The sequence below is a fragment of the Mus musculus genome, chromosome 9 (assembly GCF_000001635.26).
Source record: "Mus musculus strain C57BL/6J chromosome 9, GRCm38.p6 C57BL/6J".
Lineage (NCBI taxonomy): Eukaryota > Metazoa > Chordata > Mammalia > Rodentia > Muridae > Mus > Mus musculus.
The window spans coordinates 116,690,683-116,709,672 of NC_000075.6; the positions used below are offsets into that span (position 1 = coordinate 116,690,683).

Consider the following 18,990-nt stretch of genomic DNA (forward strand, 5'->3'; position numbering starts at 1 on the left):
ATATGGCATGTTTCTGTTTCTGCTTCCAGGCTGTTTCTTGCTCCCTGATCCTAGTAGATGTGACCAAGCACCCGCATTCTCTGGCCTCCACAGTCAAAATCCTCTCTGATCACCCCCACTGTGCTGCCTTCTCTACATAATGGATTGCCCCTTCAAACCATGTGAGGCAAAACAAATTCTCCACCTATCCTTAAACTGCTTCTTTTTAGGAATTTAGTCCTAGCATTGAGAGAAACTCAAGAATCCAGCTCCATATTATACTCAGAAAACCCTTTGACTTAGAGTTTGGTTACCAGACACCAGAGGACCACCAAACACACTCTTTACTACAATGTGGAGGCCTTGGCGAGAGAACAGCTCCTGCTGGTGCATCAGAGAGCTTGGAAGCCCTCCTCAGAGCACAACTTCTCCTGTATGATCGGATGCAATCCATTTTCATCTTTGAAAATAATACATAGAATCAGGTAAATGGTAAAAACTAAAGTACCCTTCCTCACTTATTTCCTGAAGCACTTCTGAGTCTTCCCAGAGAGTAAATTCCATCGTTTGTGTGCTACTCTTCTGGTATTTTGTACTTATACAAGTGAATGCTGGGCTGAAGAAATGGCTGGCCATGTAAGGATGCTTCTTGCTCCTGCAGAGGTCCTGATGTGAGTCCCAGCACCCATCTTCAGTGGCTCTCCATCTCCTGCAACTCCAGCTCCTGAGGATCAGTCCCCTCTTTTAGACTCAGTGGGCACCATACTCATGTGAGCATGTGGACACACACACACACACACACACACACACACACGCACACAATTAAAACTAAAACAAGTCTTTTAAACACTGAATAGAAGCATATTTTTAGTACTTATGCATCTATTGCTACAGTGTTTTTTATTTTATCTCCTATTAGAATTGTGACTCTATATGTTTATTGGAGTCAAGATGAAGTGAAATTTTCGTTCTCAGTTGTGGCACCAAATGATTTTATGAATAGGAAGAGCCTTTAAATCCAAACAGAGAGGGCTGCTGTTGAACTCGTCTAGCTGAGCAGTAAGTAGTATTCTGCAGTCTCTAAGGGGAATGGAGCGATTTGTGCCTCTGTCTTTGGATCCAGCCTGTGATGGAGTCATGCGGTAGGGATAGCTTCTTCCTTATAGCAGTGAATGCTCCTCTTCGTTAGGTTCTTCCCACCTGATGGAACATGTCTCAATTCTGGAATTTACACAGATTCTCTAGACTGATGAGCAGGTAATCTAACAGGGTCTGTGCCCCTTAGAGGAGATGATATTTACCTGAGGGGCCCTTTGCTGAGAAAATATGTGAAGACATTTTGGCATTATACTTATAGAAATGGCTGTTCTACCAGTGACTTCCAATTATAGTTGCCATAGGCCCCAATAAAACCAAAGGCAACAAAAGCATTTAAAAGTAAGGACAATCATTGTACTTCTTTCAACTCCACAGCAGCATATAAAACTCCTTTTTTTCTTGTAAAGAACACTACAGTGGATGACAGGCTAATACATTCTGCTCTGTGTGTGTGTTTGTGTGCTCATGTGTGTGTATTTGCACGTATATGTATGTATTGTGTGACTGAGTGTGTATTTGTGTATGCATGTGTGTATGTGTGTGCCTGTGCATGCATGTGTGTGTGTGTCTAGTTCAGAGAACCACTGTCAGGAGTTGCTTCCCACTTTTCACCTTGTTGAGAGACTGTCTTTGCTCTTGCATACTGCAGGCTATCCAACTACAGGCTTTGAGTTTATTCTCCTGTGGCCATCTCCCATCTCACCATAGACATGCAGGATGACAGAAGTATGTTGATGCATCTGTCTTTGTACATGGGTTCCAACATCTTATTTATGCTCCAGAATTTGAAATTAGCTCAACTGTCTTGGGCTATCAGACCTGTGCAGAAAGTGTCTTAGCCCGTGAGCCATCTCCTGGCCCCATAAATCCCATTAACTCAAGACATGAGAAACACATAGGTTTGTCTGCCTCATTAGGAAACAGGATGATTCTTGGTGATGATCTCTGAGAAGCAGTGGCAAACACAAACCACAGAGCCACTGCAAGCCACGGCCTTAGATACAGAATGTAAAGGCTTGAGATTCAGAGGAATGTGAGATGGCCGGGGCTCATTGGAAGAAGGGGACAATGTGAAAAATAAAAACAAAAAACAAACAAACTCTGAGGAAAAACTAAAGCTGGGGAAGAGCAGGCATCCGGAGAAGGTTCCGGGCTCAAGGCAAGGGTCTTGTCTCAGTTTCTTTCAGTACAATAGAGAGCAGCAGAAACAGGGCCTGGCTCCTCACTGTGTTACCTTGCTAGATGGACAGTCCCTTGTGACGTCCTCTCCTCTGTTCCCTCTTCCATTAATACATCAAGCTTCTTAGAACAAACTCTTGTGGTCTTCTAACTGGATCATTTTAATTCTCTCTCTCTCTCTCTCTCTCTCTCTCTCTCTCTCTCTCTCTCTCTCTCTCGTGTGTGTGTGTGTGTGTGTGTGTGTGTGTGTGTGTGTGCTGTGAATGCTGATTCATACTTGTATGCAGGTTGGCTTGCAGGCCTGTGAGGGTCAGAGGTAAACCTCATCTGTCATTCCTCAGGACTCTGTCCACCTTGGTTTTTTACAACAGTGTCTCTCAGTGGTCTGGAAGATGCCAGGTATGCTGGTTGGCCACTTGGCCCCAGAGATCTCTCTGAGTCTACTTCCCCAGGGCTGAGGTTTCAGTTCCGAGCCACTTTGCCCAGCATTTCCTCACTGTAGGTTCTGGTCCCCATGCTAACAAGGCAAGCATTAACTGACTGAGCTCTCTCTCCAGCCTTAGGCTATTTTAATCTCTCTTCAGTGATTTCCCCCATTTCTAAGATCTTCCTGCTTCAAGGACTTCTTCATTATTTATGCCACACCATAATGAAGAGGCAAATTTTAAACTTTCAAATTCACTCCAGCATAACTTTCTGTACCGGCACAGTTCCCTCAGGAGAAATTTCTACTCTTGTAAATGGTTGGTAGTCAACTCTACAGACCCCTCTGCTCAGAAAGCTCATATCCTTAGAACGTGTCTGCCTGATGCCCATTGTTTTAATGAGCTAAGTCAGCACCCCCAAATGCCACACCAAATCCCATGGTACTCACAATGGCTGCTCTCTCTCTGTGTCTGTGTCTCTGTCTCCCTTCCTCCTTCCCTCCCTCTATCCCTCCTTTCTTTCTTTCTTTCTTTCTTTCTTTCTTTCTTTCTTTCTTTCTTTCTTTCTTTCTTTCTTTCTTTCTTTCTTCCTTCCTTCCTTCCTTCCTTCCTTCCTTCCTTCCTTTCTTTCTTTCTTTCTTTCTTTCTTTCTTTCTTTCTTTCTTTCTTTCTTTCTTTCTTTCTTTCTTTTTTTCTCTTAATCTTCCTGGATAGGGTTTCTCCCTGTAGCCTCAGCTGTCCTGAAACTCACTCTGTAGACCAAACTGGCCTTGAACCCAGATTTGCCTGCCTTTGTCTCCCAAGTACTGGGATTTAAGGTGTGTGCTACCATGCCTGTCAATGCTGTCTTTCTTAATGACCCAGATGGACTTGAGATGTCAGGCTCTCCTCAGAGTTAAACATGGTATTTGATTATCTTTTCCACCTATGGCAGATATAATGATTTATGGTTTGAAAAATGGGAATGTTTGCCCTCATCCCAATGGCACAGCACAGGACTTGAAATAAACCATGTCTGCTGTTCAGGTGTAAGCTCGGGGATGTGCTCTAGTGTCAAAGCACTCTACAATAGCTTTGTGAACAACTGAGCAAGAGGGAAAGTCAGAGAGAACACACTATTTTGAAGTTAATACCAATGCCACCTGGGGATGATGGCCATGTCGTTGTGCAGATGACACCTATAATTTTGAAGCTATGCATTTAACAGTTTATGAGTAAGCCAGTATGACATATAGATTTCACTCCTATGTGGCTTAGCAAAATAGTTATTGATCTAAACATCAATGATCACAACTGTGCTTAAACTACTAATTAACTATAAATTAACTATAAAAAATTAACTATAAAAAATTATCTTTTTTCCCATTTCTAATAGCAAGAACTCTGTAAATAAAAACCAGAAAGTTCAAGGTCACTGATCCTACCTTAATTCTGGAAGGAAAACAGAGAGCTAGCAAATGCTCAGGGCCAATGGCAAAATTCACCCAAAGCCAAGCAAAGGGAAGCAGAGAAACAGAAGAGTAATCCGACTACAGGACAGTTTTAGAGAGTCCACAGCATGCGGCTTAACAGTAAGTCTTGGTTTTTGGAGGCAGAATTCAAAGCTAAATAAGAGGCTACATATTTCCAGACAGATTAAAATGAAGAACAAAGATACAATTAGCTGAACAAGACTGACCATGAACTAAGTCCATTGCAGAAGTGCATCTGGTCAAATACTGTGCACCATTCAAAGTTGACCTCAAAGGAGACATCTGGGCAACTAAGTCCTAGAGACATGGGTGACTACCTTCAGCCATGCCAATGCTCCCTCCACACCTGGCCTTCCTTGCATTCCAGTTTGGAGATATCAGCAGACTAGAAGAGATGAGCTAAGGGAAGGCTTAGAACTGTGGGAACTTCTAAGGAGAAGGAACCAATAGTGGGAAATGTCTTGCTAAGAGAGCATCCACAAAAGAAAACTATATATATGGCTGTCTTAGTCAGGGCTTCTATTCCCGCACAAACATCATGATCAAGAAGCAAGTTGGGGAGAAAAGGGTTTATTCAGCTTACACTTCCACATTGCTGTTCATTACCAAAGAAGTCAGGACTGGAACTCACACAGGGCAGGAAGCAGGAGCTGATGCAGAGGCCATGGAGGGATGTTCATTACTGGCTTGCTTCCCCTGGCTTGCTCAGCTTTCTTTCTTGTAGAACCCAACACTACCAGCCCAAGGATGGCACCATTCTCAATGGGCCCTCCCACCCTTGATCACTAATTGAGAAAATGCCTTATGGTTGGATCTCATGGAGTCATTTCCTCACCTGAAGCTCCTTTCTCTGTGATAACTCCAGCTTGTGTCAAGTTGACACACAAAACCAGCCAGTACAATGGCCACTTTCTTTGGTGGGGATTTAGAGGCCATAGACTACTTAGAAAAAAAATAAAAACTGAGAAAATGGGGTCTACTTACCCGTTCTGTAGGGCAGCTGTGGGGTCATAGGTCAGAGCCATGCCAGCCTGTATAGAAATAGAAGAAGAATAGGGAAAAAAAAGATATCTCAACATTTTTATTATAGTGTCAAAATATTCACTTCAAAAACCTTGTTTCCTTGATTTAAGGGTCCCTCCAACATGTTTCTTTACCCTTCTTGCCCCTGTGGGACAAGTCTCACTACTCACTAACCAGAATTTGCCAATCTGAGATGGGAGTTTATATAATATTGTTCAAATAGACAAAGGGATGATGGAGCTTGGGTGATCTTCACCTCTACTTCATAAACCATCGCTGGCTAATGTGGTTGGCTGTGGCTCTCTTAGCAGTTACAGGAACACCTATACATCCCATGCTACAAATAAAGGAAGGCGCCCGCAGCCAGGAGTAAAGGCTCAGATCCTCAAGATGCATCCACCTGAGAGAAAGTGTATCAAGAGATCTCGCCGAGGTACGTAGCTAATGAGTTATAAAGAGTTTGTCTAATATATTGCTACTTCCTGTCCTACTAAGAATAGGAAAATAGGGAGTTTGCTTACACAGGGTGGAACATTCTGGCTCACGTGGCTAATGAAAAACAAGTCTTACTCCTTTTTTTTTTTTCAGTATAAGGCTACTTTTAAAACACAAAATGAAACAAACGAAAAACGACATGTCTATAATCAGTGGTAGTATCAGGGACGCACATAAACTTCATGGTGGCACTCTGTAGCCAGGCTTCTTTGTCCCTTCATCTGCCACTGACTTTGATCCTCAGGACAACTCTGTGAAGTAGGCAGAAGCAATCTCTCTCTGTCCCATCAATGAAGACAATGGAGACTGTTGAGGTTAGCTGCTATCTCAAGGTCACAACCCTATTGTTGTCCTTTAACTAAGGGCTACCCAGGCCTCTTTTTCTCTGGATCCTTGGCTACTATAAAGAAATGGAAGGTACTATACTGTGACTGTGAATCTTTTCTTTTAAAAAGGTTTATTTATTTACTATATATGTAAGTACACTGTAGCTGTTTTCAGACACACCAGAAGAGGGCATCTGATCTCATTTCAGATGTTTATGAGCCACTATGTGGTTTCTGGAATTTGAACTCAGGACCTACAGAAGAGCAGTCAGTGCTCTTAACAGCTGAGCCATCTCTCCAGTCCCTCTGTCTTTCACAAAGGAAGTTTACCAAGCACTCTAAGCTATTAGGAAATATAGGGTGTACATCCTGTATGATAGACACTCATTAAGTAAAGAGCCAAATCTTCCCATTCACTCTGTTACATGGAAATCAGAGACATGACTTGGAGTAGTTGTCAATTATATGCTATACCACTCTTCCCCCAAAACCTGTAAGAGGAGACCATGGCCCCAACTGACTCAGAACCTCATCATGTCATCTAATGACATAGACATCTATCTATGTCACAGTGACTCTCCCAGTAAGTCCCTTAGTCAAAAAGACAGTCCATTTCAGTATCTCTCTTGAATCCTGAAATCTGAGACCTTGCACCCATGCCTTCTGATGTGTGTTCTCTGCTGCTCTCATTATGACATTGGCTTGGGCCTTCAGTAAAGCCTGGGTCCCATCTCTACTTAGTTGGAGAGTCTTCCCTCTGTAGACAGATAACCTTGGGTGTCCCAGGACCATCTTCGTGGTTAGCACTTGTAAATAGAAACAGAATATAGAAAGGAGTTTAAAAGAGCCCAGATTATCTTTAGAGTGATACTTTTGTTTTTATTTTACAGTTACCAACTGAATCCTATCAGTGTGGATTTTCTCTCTTTGATAGCCTGCCATAATTATATAATTTGAAACCACTGGGGAAACTGGATGTATATAAGAACCCTTGAAACGTTTTGATTACTTGCCATGACTTCATAACTACTTTAAAATAAAGAGATAGGAAATATAAGTGAATGAGCTTCCAGGACTTACCAAGGTATAAGAAGAAAAGCATAAAAATATTAAAGAAATGAAAGAGCGTGTGTGTTTGAGTTTTTCCACTTGTCTAGTTTAATCCCGTTTCCCCACCTGATTCTTTAGAGCTAACATGCACGTAACTGAAAGAAACTAGCTCCTGCTCGGTGGGCATCCCGCATGTTAACAGAGATTCTTTACTCGCTGTCATTGGGATTGGAATGAGGACCTAAAGCATGGTGGCTTGGATGCTTGGGAGTGGCGTGATGGGGGAGGAGTGAGGTTTCCAAGTAGACTGAGATATTTGTTACACCCCAGCAGGTGCCTGGGGTGTCTCCACTGAGGAAGTTACCAAGCACCCCAAGCTCTCAGAGAGCAGGGGGCATGTCCTGGGAGATAGACACACATTAAACATTAGTTAAAGTGACTAACAATTCCCCTTGCCCTGCTACCTGGGAATCTGAAGAGTACAATTGAACAGCTAGCCATTGTAGGGAGGGGTGATTTTGACAAAAGAGGCCTACTTCATGATTTTGCCTCTGAGTACTTTAGAGAGAGTGTCTTGGGTTACATGCAGTTGAAACAGGGTAGGTAACAAAGGAAGTCAAGGGTTAAACAAAGGGATTTCTTTTCTTTTCTTTTTTGCCAAAGAGTTGGCTGGGCATCACTGTCCAGACAGTGCTTGACTGCACCTGGGGCTCGCTGTGTGCGTGACAGATCCCCGAGTTAAAATGCTAATATGTCCTCAATGCAGATTCAACATTCAATTTCCCGTTGTCTCTTCCTACAAAGATGGGGAAGAAATTGATTTTGCTGCCCTGTCTAGCCCCCTTTAGACAAAACCAGAGGCATGAAATGACTATTGTGTGATCACCAAATATGATGGCATGTTGACAAACTCGAGAGTCACAGGGAAAAAAATTACATAAAATATCTCAGAATAAAATAAACTGTCATGCCAGATACATGAGACAATGACACTTAATCCTGTTGTTGACTTTTAAGAGGTCTTGTTACATTCACAAGAGTTGTCCAGTTGATGTTGTTTGTATGCCAGTGGCATAAATAATTTATTTTAAACAAAAGCAGGCACTTATATCTCTTCTCAACAACATCTATGCTTTGCTTTAGTATTTCAGCCATAATGGGGGCATTTCTAGGCCTCCTGGGTAAAGAAAAAAAGTGGTAAATGTTTTAGAAAAAACAAACTCTTTGTTGAATAAAATATTATTGTTGTTTTATAGAATTATGCTATGAGGTTCAGGCTGGCCCAGAACTTGTGATTCTCCTGCCTCAGGCATCCACTACCAGTCCAGAAATGAAGGTAACTTTATTTTTAATAAAATGAGAAATTCACTGAAACAGGTGAGAAGAATGAGCTAGAAGCTGGATATTAGCTAGTTATATCTAAGTGATTTAGTGGGTTATATCTACAGCTTATAATTACAGACAGTTCCATAGCATACACATTAGGAGCAGGCATGAGTGACTCCCTGGTCTAAAACACTCATTCTTCGAAGAGAGACTCCATGACTATCACAAAGCCAAGACAATGGTTGGCAGGTGTCTTAGTCAGGGTTTCTATTCCTGCACAAAACATCATGACCAAGAAGCAAGTTGGGGAGGAAAGGGTTTATTCAGCTTACACTTCCATATTGCTGTTCATCACCAAGGAAATCAGGACTGGAACTCAAGCAGGTCAGAAAGCAGGAGCTGATGCAGAAGCCATGGAGGGATGTTCTTTACTGGCTTGCTCAGCCTTCTCTCTTATAGAACCAAGACTACCAGCCCAGAGATGGCACCACCCACAAGGGGACCTCACCCCTTGATCACTAATTGAGAAAATGCCTTACAGCTGGATCTCATGAAGGCATTTCCCCAACTAAAGCTCTGTGATAACTCCAGCTTGTGTCAAGTTGACACAAAACTAGCCAGTATAATTGACCCCTTGTCAACTTGACACACAAACACATCACTAGTAAGCCTCAACCCTTAGTTTCTTAATTATCCCCAAGATATAAACAACTTTAAAAGTCCCACAGTCTTTACATATTAAATGTTCAATCCTTTTAAAATATCCAATATCTTTTAAAATCCAAAGTCTTTTATAATTAAAAGTCTCTTAACTGTGGGATCCACTAAAATATTTTTTTCCTTCAAGAGGGAAAAATATCAGGGCACAGTCACAATCAAAAGCAAAAATTAAACTCCAACTGGCCAATGTCTGGGATCCAACTCATGATCTTCTGGGCTCCTTCAAGGGCTTGGGTCACTTCTCCAGCCCTGTCCTTTGTAGTACAGCATTTCCTATAGGCTCCAGATGCCTGTACTCCACTGCTGCTGCTGCTCTTGGTGGTCATCTCATGGTACTGGCATCTCCAAAACACTGCATGACCCCTTCAGTCCTGGGCTGTCAATTGCAACTGAGGCTGCACCTTCACCAATGGCCTTTCATGGCCTCTCACAGTGCCAAGCCTCAGCTGCTCTGAGTGACCCCTTCATGCCTTCAAAACCAGTACCACCTGGGTAACTCTTACACATTATTAAGTCCATCCACAGCACAAGGTACAACCTTGGCTATCTCTGGAACACAGCCTCTTTGTGCTTTCAGAAAACACTTCCCAGAAGATGTCACCTCAACAATGCTGGTCTCTTCTTAATCACCGCTAATTTCTTAGCTCCAGCTAACCAGCATCAATAGTCCCAGTAATGCAAAGTTTTTGTTTTAGTAATTCTGGTATCTTGTTAATCACAGCTGAATTTTTAGCACCAGCTAACCAGAACCACAGAATCTTCACACTCAAAATAGTAGCAGCCTTGAAAAGAGTCTTTAATCTTTCCTCTAAAATTTCACAAGCCAGGCTTCCATCTTTTGCACTGTTCTCAACATTATCTTCCAAGTTCCTATACAACATCCCATAGAGTTCCCACAGCGAATAGATCTTCTAGCTCAAAGTTTCACAGTCCTCCCTAAATCATGGTCAGATTGTCACAGAAATACCCCACTTCTGGTACCAATTTGTCTTAGTCAGGGTTTCTATTCCTGCACAAAACATCATGACCAAGAAGCAAGTTGGGGAGGAAAGGGTTTATTTAGCTTATACTTTCCACATTGCTGTTCATCACCAACAGATATTAGGACTGGAACTCAAGCAGGTCAGGAAGCAGGAGCTGATGCAGAGGTAATGGAGGGATGTTACTTACTGGCTTGCTTCCCCTGGCTTGCTCTCTTATAGAACCAAGACTACCAGCCCAGAGATGGCACCACCCACAAGGGAACCTCCCCCCTTGATCACTAATTGAGAAAATGCCTTACAGCTGGAGCTCATGGGGACATTTCCCAACTGAAGCTCCATTCTCTGTGATAACTCCAGCTTGTGTCATGTTGACGGAAAACTAGCCAGCACAGCAGGATATTCTTCTACCTCTTGTTCTAGGTTTATCTTGACACATGGTGGGTGTGCTTAACCAGAGGCATCTTGCAAGAGGCAGTCCTGAGAACTGCTGGGTGGCTGTGAGTGGATTTCAAAACACTTAGGAGATGTTTCCTACATACACCACTTTAGAAAATTCCATGTTGTGGATTAGATAAATGCATGTTGAAGAAATTAGGGAGGAAATCGGAGACTTTGAGGGACTTCTGGATTTACACCTCATGCAAACAGAACTTTCAAATGAAATTTGAGTGTATCCCTGAGGGTCCTGATTTTACTAACAAAGCTTCCTTTTAAGAAATCTGAAGTGGACTCAGCTCTCAGCTGACCTTGTAAAGCCCTTGGCTAATGGCAGACATGGGTGGGGGTGGAGGTGGAGGTGATCACTGGGAGTGGAGACTTTCAGCACCAGACAGAAGCCAGCAGCCTGCCTGAGGTGAGTAGTGGTTTTGGCTCTGGAGGAGAGAAACAGGGTCCTCCTGTGCTGGAGGACCAGCTGCTAAGCATCACCCGGATCGCTTCAAGAGGGCTGTCAGGAATCAGGAGAAAGCACCACTGTAGATTTATCACCTTCAAACTAGCAAACGCAGTCAGAGAGCCAAACGAAGTGAGTTCTTTATGTCTGATAGAATCAAACCGAGAGGCGCTGTAAAGCAGTTGTTTAGGCGCGGTGTCATTCCCGAATTTCTGCTTCTTGGCTTCTAAAAATGTTCCTGCCAGAGGATGTCTGCTTTTTATAGCAACAGGGAAGGACAAGATAAAACAGACAGGAAGAGATTGCAGGTTGGAAAGCTGATAACGTCTAAGTCTTTCCAGGAAGAGCTCCATGGTTAAATGAGAAACAGGAAAAAGCAAACATATGTGTGTGTGTGTGTGTATGTGTGTGTTTTGCCTGTTCCATGGATGTATGTGCAGTGCACATAGAGGTCAAACAATATATCACACCCCTTGGAACTGGAGTTACAGAAAATTGTGAGTTACAATGTAAGTGGATCGAACCCAGATCCTCTCCAAGAGCAGGCAGTGCTCTTAGCCACCAGGCTTTCTCCAGTTCCTGGATTGTACTGTTTTAAACTGTGATTTAAAATAAATGCTTCTTCCTCTAAGCTGCTTTTTGGTAGGAATTTAGTCACAACAATGAACGAAGCAGTCTGCACTGGGAGTTTGTTTTTTAATCTCAATCTAAATGTCTGAATTTCACGGATCTAAGACACCATTTTGGTTTTCTCACATCTTAATATCTGTGAAATTGGGATTCCCCTAATAACTGCCGGCATTTCATAGTGTGTCAAGTCACTTTTCTCTCTTTTTTAGTGGCGTTTAAAATAATATAATAGTTCATCTTTAACCAATGATGTTTTACAGTTCAACGGTGTAGCAAACATACTGTCAAAAACCACTGTGACATGGGGACCAGCCATGGAAAATACAGAATTCTGAGGCTGCAGTGGGCAAGCCTAAGGAACTAACAGAGCAAAGGTGGTTGCAGGACTGATCCAGATCCTTCTAAGTTCTGGGTTTAGTTGATGCTGCCTGGAAGGTACATGCCCTTAAAAATTGATGGGGGTGATCTTGAGGCCTTTGAGCCTGGGGTTGCCAGGACATGCCAGCGATTCCAAGAATAGCTCAGTTGATTGATGTCACACTGAGTTGCCATGGCTTTCTTGTTCAATTCAGTCAGAGGACATGGAGTTCAGCCCTCAGCCTTTTGCCCTGGAAATATTTGCTGTGGTATTCCTGGTCTCAAGCCACATCCAGGCTGCAGACACCTAGTCATTCCCCAGAACATACATGTATGTGTGTGTGTGTGTGTGTGTGTGAGTGTGTGTATTTCCATTTTTCCCTTGACAAGATGGGCTAGGCAGAAGACTCAACACATCAAATACATTTGATACAAAATTACCATATTATGAGGACTTAAAAATTCTTGTTATCTTTAGTCATTACATATTAATGTTGGGCTCAGAAGCTTCAGGAAAGGGTATTTGATCAAATCAAAATGTATTAGCGTTCAGAAGCCAAGTTATTGAGGCTTCTAAATGAGAAGGGCTTCCCTTTCAGCCTACTCTGTCAACCTCCTATGCAGCCTTTGCAGTAGATAAAGCCCTATCTGGAGGGCCAGGCAACAGACCCAACTCACCCAAGCAGGGGTATGAGCTCACAGCTAGCTGTTGCTTCCCAGGTCTCATAGGGAGACTTGCCTACAGTGCAAGGTTAAGAAGACTCTTGGCAGACTGGCAGCATAGGGAGACAGAGCTTAATTCTTTTCTACTTAAGTAGCATGTGCTAGATACTTTGTGATAGATGTCAAGGAGTTAGTGGTAAATGATTTAGACAACATCTCTACATCTGTAAAAACGCTCAAAGATATCACAAGTCTAGACAGTATTCCTGTGTTTTCCAGCAGACTCTCTCACATGTGATTTCACTGGAATCATGATCCACTTTCTCCTGAGAGTGTGTTTATGTCTAGTGTCTCGTGAGGACAGTATTCAGGGCTGCAGGGCAGTCTCTTTTCTAAATATACAGTTTTTAAGATTCAGTGCTGTCAAAGTCAATCAAAGACTACCTGGGTCATAACACAAATGCTGTCTTCCTGGACTTGTGTTAGACTCTTCTCACAAGAGGCTGGCCAAAGCATCAGGATCCCTAGTAGCATCCATAGCACACCTAACTGAAGGCAGGGCGATGCTCAATGTTGAGCTGTGTCTTGTGTTCTTTAGAACTGACGATGTCTCAAAGCAGAACCACAGGGTCACACTGGTAGCCATTAGTCAAAGCCCAGTGTTTTCAAGAACCCCAGAAAAACATTCTGTCTCTATGTATAAGCCCCTCTCTCTTTCCAGGTTGGTGACATGCTGGCCAATCAATCTTTTACCATCTGTGTTCTGTTGAAAAACCAATACTTCATTAGTGTGGCTTGTTTTAGTTCCCAATGGGGTGAATCAGTGGTTTTCTTATCATTTGCAGGTGAGAATATTGTAAATAAAAGGAATAATTAGATTAACACATTTTTCTAAGGTATGTCAAGACTAACATTGGGTCACGTGTTTGCTGGTCTTTAATTTTAAACTAACTTGTCCCTCTGGGCCCCACTAGGTGTGTGGAGTAGAATCAGAGCCATGCTCAGACTCCTTGGAAAACTACTGTGCATCCACTGTTTTCCTCGAATTTGTGAGGATGGATAATTCACTGTAATATAGCATCCAAATAAAGGTAGTATGTCTACGTGTTTAGGATAATTTATTGTATGGAGGAAAATATTCTAAGTAAGTGGGAGGGGCTAAACCTTAACCAACACACTAGTTCACACTCAACAGCAACATCACAAAACAGCCTCAAGTGGAGCCATTCCCTAGTTATGTGTCTTAAAACATTAGAAATGCTGAGCTCGCTGAAGTTTGAACCAGAGCTCCTCAAGGCATAAGAAGGCAGGTTCTCCTAGTGTCTGGTCACGAGATTTTCATTTATAATAGTTACCTTTGCCTTATGTGTACTTCTAGTTAAAGATAGGTCTGCCTATGGAGGCCAGAAGAGGGTGTCAGATGAGCTGGAGTTACAGGGAATTGTGAGCCACATGACATAGATGCTTGGAACTATACTCTTCACTGTTAAGCTGTCTCTCCAGCTCTGAGATAGTGCTACTATTCTTTCTTCTTCTTCTTCTTCTTCTTCTTCTTCTTCTTCTTCTTCTTCTTCTTCTTCTTCTTCTTCTTCTTCTTCTTCTTCTTCTTCTTCTTCTTCTTCTTCTTCCTCCTCCTCCTCCTCCTCCTCCTCCTCCTTCCTCCTCCTCCTTCCTCCTCCTCCTCCTCCTCCTCCTCCTCCTCCTCCTCCTCCTCCTCCTCCTCCTCCTCCTCCTCCTCCTCCTTCTTCTTCTTCTTCTTCTTCTTCTTCTTCTTCTTCTTCTTCTTCTTCTTCTTCTTCTTCTCTCAGTTCAGACTGGTCTTCTACTAGCTATATAGCCAAGAATGACCTTGAACATCTGGCCTTCCTGCTTCTATCCCTCTCTGGGTCCTGAGGCTCAAATTCAGGTCCCTGGAGTTGCAGGAAGGCAACTTTGCCTGCTGAGGCATCTCACTCAACCCAGAAGGACTTTGGATATTAATTTTACATTTTCATTAAATGCAGAATAGGTAAGTTAATAGTCCATCTCCTTTCTCTTTAAAAGTATGAGTTATGAAGTTTGTCACCTCTCAGTGGTCCTTAGTCTTTTCCATGGTTTGCAGCAACGATTTGGTTTTAATTTTCTTTATTTTAACATTTACCTCTCAGTCCTCTTTCCCTTTGCCAGCCTGTGACTTCTATGATTATATGACCTTAAAAGAAAAAGAATCGTCCAAGATCCTTACAAACATCTAATACTTCAGTGTTAAGTAGTGATTTATGACTTGGAGTGCAATGTATCTAGAACCTTTGTGCCATGTGGGACAAACATAAAATATATTAATTTCTAGTATTTAGTATACTTTATATCACAAGTAAAAAATTATAACAGCATTATATTTGCAGCAGATTTTACTTCTATCGTTTAAGAAAATAAACATTATTTTACATGTATTGAAAGAGAGAGAGAGAGAGAGAGAGAGAGAGAGAGAGAGAGGGAGGAGCAGAGCTGGCTCTCAGAAGACCTGAACTATACAAGGGCATCACATCACTATAACACAATTATAGTTTGTGACAGTGTAGCTAGCCAGGCACCAGCCACTAGGCTGTACCTTGGTCATCTCCTGTGCTGTCTCTGATCATGAACGTGCACCACTAGCTATTGAGATCCTGTGGGATTGAAGCATGGTGTTGACGAGCCTTGAGACCTTGCCCGGAGTCATCTCTCAGCTCAGAAGTTATGGAACATGTGACTTAAACTATAGGACCTGTATCCTTAGCCTAAAACTAAGAATACAAGTGCCCCTGAAGTCTGTAATATTGGGAAAGAATTATTATTCTACCCTCCTCAGAGAAGAAGGGAGGTTTCAGAGTTGTCACACCCAAAGCTCATGATGTTCCCAAACACTGTTCCCCAGGGTGCCTCAGCATGGGACAGACAGACTTCCACTGGAAGGGGCAACGTGGAGTTTTTCAATTGTGGGAAGCACTTTGGCTTGTAAATGAGTGTGGATTGGTAAAACCATGACACATGCTGACAAATGGTTAATATTTAGGAACAATGACCTCTGGTTATTTTTATTACTGTGTTGGTCTTTGTTTTCTTACTTTAGTCTCAGTTGTATAGATCTGAGCCTAATTACAGACAATTCTTTGATTTGTTTTTAATGTCACTCAATTTGTGTGTATTGTGTTCTCCTTTTCTTTTGGAGACAGGGTCTCATGTATACTGGGCTGACCTTGAGTTTACTGTAGAGCTCAGACTAAATGCTCCTGCTGTACTTGCAGAGAACCCAAATTTTGTTTCCAGCACCCATATAAGGTAATGTAGTTCACAATCAACAAGTTCACAATTACTATAGCTCTAACGGATCCTTCCCCAACTTCTCATAGCCTCTGTGGGTACCTGCATTGCACTGATGACTGTGTGCATGCATGTTCACACACACACACACACACACACACACAGAGAGAGAGAGAGGGAGAGAGAGAGAGAGAGAGAGAGAGAGAGAGAGAGAGAGAGAGAGAGAGAGAGAGAACAAGTGCACTTAAGTCCTGAGCTATCCAGAGACCAGCTTTCAAGCGACTCCTGTTCTGACCTGTCGCTGAGGCTGGAGCCCATGTCTCATACATTCTATGAACAAGCTGCACTGCTCATCTGTATGCCCAGTCCTACTTACATTTTATTTTGATACAAGGTCTCACTTCGAAGTTTGCTTTGGGCTCCATCTGTGGCCCACGCTAGCTATGAATTTGCTGCAGCTTTGATGGCTGGGCTGTGAGTCAATTTAAAAGGACATTTTCAGGCAATGAAGTCTGACTGAGAAAGTATGAAAGCAAGCATGGAAGATACCATTGGAAGGTGTCTTCCTGTGACTAAGCACACTAACAGCCGTGTCCCTGCTGCCTCCTGCACCTACCAGGTAAAGTGACACTCAATGAGCCAAGGAAGGATCAGGATAACAGCAGAGGAAGGGAGTGGCAAGACAGGGCTGAAATAGTTCATCTGATGTCCAGGCTGCCTGCATTCACCTTCGTTTAAAATAGAAATAAACACAAGCCAGCCAAGCTGCAATGTACAACTCGAAGAGAAAGATGATTCATCGTACATCTGGGTATATGATGTATCCCCGTGTCATCGGTATGGCTGCTGACCTTCGTGGAGATACAAAAGGATATTTTTACTCCAATCACAAATGGATTTAGAGTAAGTGATGACTCAATGTCTTGAGACCAGGTGTTTGAATTGAGTTCATCGATGTTGTCTTGGCCTTGTAGTCTAAAATAGCATGCAGATCATTCTCTGCCACAAAACCTGTGCAGACTTCCTCTACTTACAAGCAAGGAAGAGAAATCCTGTTAATATCAGCTTTGAAAAAACAGGGGTTATTGATGTGTTAGAATAGCAGCTCGTGTCTGGACATACCACACCAGGTCAAAGCGGTTCCGAGTGGAAGAGGTTTACTGGAGACAAAGAGGGGAAAGAAAGAAAGACAACAGGAAAAGGGGTGAAAGTGGGGAAAGGTCTGCCTTTTATTTAGGCTGTAACATAACCTGTTAGCAGGTAAGTGTGGGAAGTGGACTCTGGGAGGGGATGTGGTTGTCATGGCAACAGGGGTTACATATGTATGCCATTTCCTGAGTTTGGAGCCAATCTGCAAAACTGGTTCTTGATACCAACAGAGGACATTCTTAATCATGAGTGAAGACAGACAACATAAAACATAATACAGGTTTCCCCATTATAACAAATGACTTTGCTTAAAGCTGACCATGATAAAATAAATAACATTCTCTTTCTCTCTCTCTCTCTCTCTCTCTCTCTCTCCCTCTCCCTCTCCCTCTCCCTCTCTCTCTCTCTCTTTGTGTGTGTATACAAGATTATATATATATATATATATATATATATATATATATATTCATTTTATTTATAGGCCTATATCTTGGCTAATAGAAATGCATTGAACTTAAATATCTTCAGGAAAAGGATGTCTAAAAAGTCATACCACTAGCTTTCTACCTAAAAGATAAAAGCCTACAATACATGCAAGTCTGTGTATAGATATACATATATAATATAAATGGAATTTTCTCATCTGGCTTCACAATGCTCCCTCTAAGAGCCAAGATCATCTAACAAAAACTCCAACAGCAGGAATGAGAAGCATTCTTTTCAGTTGTTGGACAGGGATGCCCACGAGACTCCCAAACATTACAGAGTAGTGCTATTTATTGCCTTTAGTTGTCCCCTAGAGGTGGTTCTTATTGCTGAAGATAAGTCCTTATTGCTGAAGTCACAGTGCACTTCAGACATAGAGCCCAGGGAGTCCTGAGCTGGAAGCCTCCTTGCTGTGGACTAGCCATCATGGTGCCAATAGGTGTCACACAGGCTTCCAAGGGAGGGTGCTACCAACAGTCCTTCCCAGGTATGGTTGATTCTATGAACCACAACACATAGCAGCATGGCATGATAGCCCCAAGGGTGCAGTAGTGGCACACATACCTTGGCAGCAACCAATGGCTCTCTCATTAGACTTAAGAGCCACTCAATGAGAGGGAAACTCCACTTGGTGCTGGAAACTTAGCTAACTACCCCGGGCTAGTGAAGTCACAGATCTCGGAGGAGAATTTAGAACCACCACTTGCCTAAACCAGCATGATCTCTAACTACGTTCTAAATATGTCCTTATAATGACAGAGGAGTGTAGCTTTCATCACCACCAAGGAAACCTCTCTCTACAACAGACAAACACCATCACAGAAAAATCAACCGATATCAAAATGCAGAGTTGTGGAGCCCAGTGCCAACAGCTACATCTACAAAGCAATTCATGTACTTACAGCTCAGAGGCCATTGAGGAAGTGGGGGGTGGGGGGTGGGGAAGACCATAAGAGCTCAGGACCACGGGGTTTACTGTGAGATTGTGACTCCTAGTAATGTCAGAAGTGACACCCATAAAGTCTTGTCAACATGAGTGTCTACACAGGAGCTGACCAAGAATAACAGCAGACATGCTAAGGCTGACAAGAGTGGGAAGCAGCTGGGTTAAACCCTATACAAATAACACAGGCAAGTAATGGATGCTCCAGTGGGAGAAATAGTCCTCCCCAGGGAAGAACACACCAACTGGCTGTCTAACACCAAATGGTCAGCCCTAAAACCACACCCAAGTAGCAGTATGCAGACTGAGCAGGGTATAGTTAGGAATGAATATGTATATAGATATATATCGATGCGTGCAATAACAATTAATGAAAGAAAGAGGCCATCAGTTTGAAGGAAAGGAATAAGGGGCAGTTTGGAGGGAGGGAAGGGAGGGATAATGTAAGTACAATCTCAAAAATAAAAGGAAAAGAAAAAGCAACCTAACCGCAAGATTTACTGAAAAAAAAA

The 18,990-nt window shown here is 42.6% G+C and overlaps 1 protein-coding gene across 10 annotated transcripts in view; it reads right to left on the reverse strand.

Annotated features, from left to right (window-relative positions):
* Rbms3 (RNA binding motif, single stranded interacting protein) overlaps window positions 1-18,990 on the reverse strand; it is a 1,057,168-nt gene that overhangs the window by 117,937 nt on the left and 920,241 nt on the right. For all 10 annotated transcript variants that reach the window (NM_001172121.1, NM_178660.4, NM_001172126.1 and 7 more), the window contains one exon: window positions 5,138-5,184. In NM_001172121.1, the coding sequence (NP_001165592.1) occupies window positions 5,138-5,184 (47 nt within the window). The remainder of the gene's footprint in view (window positions 1-5,137; window positions 5,185-18,990) is intronic.